Raw genomic sequence first — 7,289 nt, 5'->3', positions numbered from 1 at the left:
CTGAAGTACGCAGATGACATCGCCCTCATTTTCTAAGACCAAAGCGAAGCACAAGCCCTGTTGAATAAACTGACCACCATCATATCATCTTTTTGCATGTGCCTTGCAACTTCAAAGTGCAAAGTCATGTTTCGAACGTGCCGTCTGCGATCATACTCCTTACAATTCAAGGAGAATCTCTGGAGATTGTGGAAAGCTTTACACACCTCGGAAGTTGTATTAGCTCTGACTGAAGTGTGTCTGATGAAGTCAGTGCAAGAATCTCAAAGGCTCGAATTGCGTTTGCTAATATGCGTCACTTGTGGCGTCAAAAAGGCATCCCATTGCATCCTAAATTTCGTGTGTACCAGGCTACAGTAAGGGCTGTGTTGTTGTATGGGTGTGAGACATGGCCCCTGAGGACATGATGTGAGGCGTCTTCAGGTTTTCGACCACCGGTGCCTCAGAAGCGTGGCTGGTTGTGGATGGCGTCAGCGTGTTAGTAACGAGGTGATTAGAAAACGGGTATTTGATTGTAATTCAATCCGGGAAAACATCCTGCACCGCTGACTCCGATGGCTCGGTCATGTGCTACGCATGCCGAAACAGCATCTACCGAAACGAGTGTTGTACGGCAGTGATGCATCAGTGTCAACACTGATGTTGCTCTCTTTGATGATTATGGTGATAATGTGACGTCCGCGTAGGCCAGCTGACTTTGACGCAAAAAGCCTTCAGGACTTTACTAAGACTCCAAGAAATATATACTTTGCTTGGTCATATGGTTAAAAGATCTCCGAAATGTACTGATTTCAGAGGCATACTAGGTACTCTCCCCCACATACTCTTTTTCTCTGTCCCTCTCTGTACCTATCTCATTGTCTGGTCTCTCAGTTATCGAAAGTGTGGCAGCCTGAAGCAACGTAGCTTTGACGTAAGGTCCCTAACTGATCAATAACCGAACTATTGAATTCATGGGAAACAAATATATGCTTCCGGATTACTGTGAAGTAATACGCTGTTGTTTGGCTCGTTGGAAAAAAATCGAGTTTGTGGCATTGTGGCCTTATATGTTTGTGCTTTTCCTACCCTTTTCAGCCCCTTGGTTGCACACCCTGCTTGTGTGGACTGGGAACATTTAAGTTCACTGACTATGGCTACTACTGACCGTAATGGTAAGGCTTGTTCATTTATATCTATACCTTCCAGACGCCAACCTACTGGTCTCACCTTTCCTCAATTTCGACCCGTCTCTTCTTGTATCGGTAAGTACAATTTACATTTTGCACCGACGGTTTTTTACCACATACAGAATTCAGGTGAGCAGTTCATATTTCCAGAGGGTGAAAAACATCGTGGGCGTTTTGAACGATCCTTCTCAGAGATTGGCGCCATGGTCATTGGAGGTGAGTTCCTACTTCCAGTTCCAATGGCTCTTCGTCCAGGAGCCACTTTAGGCGGAATTCGAGGACTTTATGCTGGATTGAGTGATGCAGAAATAAAAAAGTTACCAACGGTAGCCATCAAACGCACACAGCTACTCAATCATGTTACAAAATCGGGTGGGACGCTTGCCCAAACAGCCGGCAGCATCGGGTTGATATACGCCTTATCTGACTTCCTGATTCACAAACTCCGTGGTGGAGCCGATGATGAAATCAATACGGTGACTGCTGCCACATTTACCGGATGTGTATATAAGTCTCCAGGTGAGAGAAGCTGCTGTCAGCTTTTTGTGGATGAAGTATACCGGCAACTCAAATCTATTGCTCTTCCATTATGTTGCACCCAACGTTTTTGTGATTTCTCCTTAGGAGATGCATCATTTCGGGTACTGCTCGCGCATAAACCTTATGTCCGTTTCATTTGAAAAATGGACAATATATCGTGGTAAATCACAAGTTGTTAGCGCGGAGCCGAATGTAATGCTACATGCAAGCCGCCGATACCAATGTAAGCTCGGATGATCAAATTTAGCGGGTGAGCATGCAGGGTCCTATTGAGAGGCACCAGATGGCTTATTCACAGACGGCGCAACAATGGGTATACACCAAGGAGCTTGTCTCACCCATTGACTCCTCCAAATCTCTGTTAAATACCGCACTTCCCCCAGATTAATTGACGTGAGATTGCTCTATGGTGGATGCCGATTGTGTCAGGATTTAGGTTGGAATGGATAATCGGGCGGTAAATTGATAGTCGTATTGTTACCGAAGCTGTCTTCCCGCGGTATAACAGTAGTGATCGATAGCAGTGGTTAACACTGGTTGATTTATTGGACACTGGCGCATATTAGGTAAACCACAAGCGATTCATGCGAGGCCAAATGTGAGGCTGTGCGCAGGCCGTCGATACTGATATAAATCCCGTGTGATAAGATAGACAGGTGCCGACAGCCTCAGGGATCTCTCACTCCGAACCAAGCAGAACAACAGGCTTCTCTTGCTCGTACACTGAAGTCGCTTGACATTAATGTGTGCTGTGTCAGAAACCAGAATTCAAGCTGCAAGCCAACTGCCTCATCAAACTCCACTCGGTTCCAACTGTGCATCTCTAGCGATCCAGAGCCCACCACGACGGTGTAAAGGGGTCAGGTCGTCATAAGTTACCGGAAGGAAAGTCCTTGCTTGAGTGGATATCTGCTCTCAGTCGCATCCGTGGGGTTCATCTTGCAACATCCATGAAGGAATCTCCAAAGCGGAAGGTCGATCGTTGTTTGCTTACACTTCAATAGACTATAACGGTGAGGCCATCAAAGACAACTTTTATGGTACAGTGTGTGCCATGTTACGGTGGGACAAAAGCTCAGCTGTCATTGAAGTTTCCGGGACTCCTAGTACACCAGTGGGCAGACTTACAGCATCTGCGATTCAGTTTTGTGATCGGCTTGGATTTGACTGAGGCCTTACAGACAATGGCAAATGACTGCTTCAACTATGTTCTAACCGTAGATGACCGATATCCTGTGTTCAGGTGGTCCTGTCCAACAGCGCCCTTATCATGGGTCCAAATTAAACACACCGTTGTCATTCACCGCCGGCGTGGGCCAAAAACTGACTTGAGCTACTTTTCGAACACGCATGGATTTTGACGGTGCACACGTCTGGAGTCGCTCCGCTGGTCACTTTTTGAGGATGCACAAAATACAGACAACTTGCGTATCGACCAAAATGCCAGCAGGTCCTGTAGCTAAACGGATTTATCATGACCATCTCCCTGACCCTCTTTCAACGGCTCTACTGTCGGGAGTCAAATGGTATTGGAACAAGATCGCCACATCTTTGCACAATACGGAGAGTTTCGCCTGTGGCTCAGTACCACCAGCTTCACTAAAGCACTAGATATCAAACAGATCATCATCATCAAAGACAGCAATATCAGCGTTGCCACTGATGCTTCACTGCCGTACAACCATCGTCAGCAGTAGCATGTTTTCGCTTACCCGCCTTGCTGTATGCAGCACGTAAGACGACCCGGCTGATGTCACCACTCGACGGCCGATGTGGCATGAGTTTATTTGTGTGTGTGCAATTCATGGTTGTACGTGGGCTGGGATACTGCCAGGTCGCCCACACCCAGATAGAAGGACGATTAGGGTCCTCAACCAAAGCCTTTGGCTCAAAAGCCTAACCGCAAGGCAGCGGTGTTCGGCTGGAAATGCAAATACATTACCATTTTTTTTTACCGAATACGTCGCCATACATGTTCCAATCCCAAATCTAGAGGGCCAGGAGACTGTGTTCGTCGGACCTCTAACCATTGACCAACCTGGTATGAGAGACTCTGTGAGCATCGTGCGGACACTCCCCAGTATAGCTCAGTGGGTCACCGAGGTACACAAGCCGTCATACCACGGTAAGGTCCAGTCTCTTCGTGACGGATCAAACAGATCAGTGGTCGCTTGAATCTCGGATGTGTGCTCACTGGTTTCAAACACTATCCAACCCGGAGAGTTGTCTGCCGTCAGGTGAAACTTGGCGTAAGCTCGACCGCGGAGCTAGATCAGTGGTCGCTTGAATCTCGAATGTGTGCTCACTGGTTTCAAACACTATCCAACCCGGAGAGTTGTCTGCCGTCAGGTGAAACTTGGCGTAAGCTCGACCGCGGAGCTTGGTGGATACGGAATGTGAAGGAATTGTAGGAGGCGAATTGTAGAATGCTCTAACTTATTCACCTAACCCTTTTACCGGCTACCGAAAATAGCCTGTGAGAGAAACAATCAGGAATCAAACTGCCGCGACGATCTCTAACAAAAAAGAACTTCTCGACCACATGGTGCGGCACTTAATACAGCTTATTTGGATTATCGAACCGCACTATAACCCTAAAAGATGAGTTTGAAAACTCCGCGGCCTAGAAGCTTTATGACTGCATACATTCAAGCGCCACTGATATCCTCCCACTCGCATTGTTTAAAGATGGAAGCAGAGTCCTCAGTCAGTGTTTGATTTATTTGCCTGCATTTGAGCAAAGAAGAGTGTTTCAGTCAACTGGAGAAACTCAGTAATGGTGCTTGTTTACAAGAAAGCGGCCCGTAGTTAATGGGGGTTATCACAAAGTGATCAATTTGCCTTGAGTCGTAACGAAACATTTGACGTCACTTGTCCTTGGTTGCCGTATGGTGACCCGCGAAGTATTAACTCGAGGACAGCAAGCAAAATTTGGATCTGGTAAGATTCGTCTGCTTCTTAAAACTGCAAGCTACTGTGACAGTCTTATGCTAACCATCGCCACATTGCAGTTAGGCTTTTGGGACGAGCCCGCCACCTCTTTGCACAGTGCTGGAACTTTTGCCTTTGGCATGGCGCCAGGAAGCCCACTCAAGCAACGGATATCAGACCGAACAGCGGCACTGCCTAAGTCTCAGGATAAATATCCGAACGTGTACGAACCGACTGTGAAGTCTTGTGAACTCGGAAAGCTAAGGGAATAAAAGAGACCCAGAAAGACGAGAATTCCTGAAAATTATTTCAGTTCATCCTCGCGGCCGTCCTCCGGAGGCCTTCTGTGAGCGAATAATCAAGAGTCGGAATGGAGTTACCATCTTGTATAAAGAACGCCTCGACCAGAAGGCCGAATAATTCGAACAGTCATTGTCGTGACTACCAGCTACCACTCAACCGGAGCCTACAACTGAGGCGAAAGCCTGGGCGGTGAACATGGAACCCTCTACTGCCTTGGAGGTTTATGATTGCATATGTCCTCTCAGGCGCCACTGAGCTTCTGTTCCGGATGACCTCCTACCCGAATTTTTCAAAGATGAGGGTGAAGTCCCCAGTCAGCGCTTGCCTGATCTGTTTGCCTGCATTTAGTACAAGGAGACTGTTCCAGAAAACTGAGGAGAGTCGGTAATAGTGTCTATTTTCAAAAAAGGGCTTGTAGTCAGTGTGGTAACCAGTGCCGGGTCAGCTTGACCAAGGTTGTAACGAGTCTGTTGGAGTCACATGCGCTTCGCCTTATTGCGGCTGGTGAAACACTGACTAAGAGTAGTAAGTGGGGTTCTGGCCTGGTAGGAGTTGCGTTGACCGAATCTTCACACTCCGTTGGGTGCTAAAACAACGCCAAACGTACAAACGACCTATGATTTAAATATTCCCGGATTTCCATGACGCATTGGACTCGGTTCACCGATCTGTTCTCCTTCACACGTTTACGCATCAAAAGATGCCATGTGGACTTTCAGGGGCTGTCCGAGCAGGCGCAGTTTTTGTTCCACCTTCTGCCCCTCTTCCGCGAAACCACCTGTTGGCCTAGTAGTTCAGCTTCGGTTTTAACTGGAATCAACTCATTCTTTGAAGTGTCCTGCGTTGCGGTAGGACCATTTTAAACAGGACAGTGGCGTCAGCTTGACGATGTGTACCGTACCACGGTGACTAATTTTCTCGACATACTATTTTTTCTGAATCAGGTTCCGGTGGGCCAATACTACAAGATAGATAACGCCGTGACATAAGCACAACGCGAAAAGCGTAACTTAGCCGTACTGCTGCATACTATCGGGAGATTTGTTGACATGGCGATGTTAGGCCTTTGTTGTAAATACTCTTTTACTCTTAACTGAGATATATGCCGCATGGTAGTAGTCCTTACACATGGATCACGATCGTAATGTTGAACTGAACCGAACCCATGAAACCGATGTGATTGGTGCCGTTAGCTCCTCCTGACTTCATCAAAATGCTCCGGGAAGCGATTCCGATATACCCGAAGTGTATGTCTACTGGCTAGTTGCGTTCAAAATGTTTTGCTGTCACTGGAAATGATGAATTCTACTCATACGTTTTGTATTTAATTCCGTCGTACCCCTGGACGTATCTGTACTGTGTTCCGAACAGCACAGAACGCACGAATCCCACAGGACTACGCAATAAACGGTGGTAGAATACCTTTGTATTAACTGGTAACTGGAACTCCCATCCCAGATTGTCTATGGTCTAGGTTCTCGTTATCACAATGATGGCGGACGTGACAGGTTTACTGGTCTCAGTTGATTGTGTATCCGCGAAATGCGCTTTCCAAGCGGTGATCGTTAGCTTGATATTCGGATAATGGCAATGTAGCTGACCAGGTTGACGAAGTGGAAGTAGTAACTAAGAAGGACTAGGTCACACAATTGCCTTTGAAAAATTCAAGCTCCTTTTGGTAGCCCACTGAAAGATCCGTCTGCTAAAGGTACAAAACCGATCATTCATATGAGTGGGCGGGATGGCTTAAGTGGTTAGAGCGCGGATTTACTGACCGGAAGTTCCGTGGTTCAAATCCGACCTCCGCCTCTCGACTTCCCCTGTCTAGGCTTGGGCAACCTGGCAGTACCCCTGCCCTCGTGCTTCCTTCGAGTGGCATCGCAGCTAGGCACCAGAAGGGTGGTACAACTGAACGATTTATTTATTTATTTATTTATTTATTTATTTATTTATTTATTTATTTATTTGTTTGTTTGTTTGTTTGTTTGTTTGTTTGTTTGTTTGTTTGTTTGTTTGTTTGTTTGTTTGTTTGTTTGTTTGTTTGTTTGTTTGTTTGTTTGTTTGTTTGTTTGTTTGTTTGTTTGTTTGTTTGTTTGTTTGTTTGTTTGTTTGTTTGTTTGTTTGTTTGTTTGTTTGTTTGTTTGTTTGTTTGTTTGTTTGTTTGTTTGTTTGTTTGTTTGTTTGTTTGTTTGTTTGTTTGTTTGTTTGTTTGTTTGTTTGTTTGTTTGTTTGTTTGTTTGTTTGTTTGTTTGTTTGTTTGTTTGTTTGTTTGTTTGTTTGTTTGTTTGTTTGTTTGTTTGTTTGTTTGTTTGTTTGTTTGTTTGTTTGTTTGTTTGTTTGTTTGTT

The 7,289-nt window shown here is 45.8% G+C and overlaps 1 protein-coding gene across 1 annotated transcript in view; it reads left to right on the top strand.

The window, feature by feature from the left end:
• Positions 1-554: 554 nt before the first annotated feature.
• T265_01858 (hypothetical protein) overlaps positions 555-7,289 on the top strand; it is a gene marked incomplete at both ends in the record, with an annotated part of 11,417 nt that continues 4,682 nt past the window's right edge. The window contains 4 exons of the mRNA XM_009165968.1: positions 555-616; positions 1,078-1,154; positions 1,189-1,244; positions 1,292-1,688. Of these exons, the coding sequence (XP_009164232.1) occupies positions 555-616; positions 1,078-1,154; positions 1,189-1,244; positions 1,292-1,688 (592 nt within the window). The remainder of the gene's footprint in view (positions 617-1,077; positions 1,155-1,188; positions 1,245-1,291; positions 1,689-7,289) is intronic.

The sequence above is a fragment of the Opisthorchis viverrini genome (genome assembly GCF_000715545.1).
Source record: "Opisthorchis viverrini unplaced genomic scaffold opera_v5_20, whole genome shotgun sequence".
Classification (NCBI taxonomy): domain Eukaryota; kingdom Metazoa; phylum Platyhelminthes; class Trematoda; order Opisthorchiida; family Opisthorchiidae; genus Opisthorchis; species Opisthorchis viverrini.
Note: the sequence above shows the minus strand (reverse complement) of the source record. Positions and strands in the feature narration are given on the sequence as shown.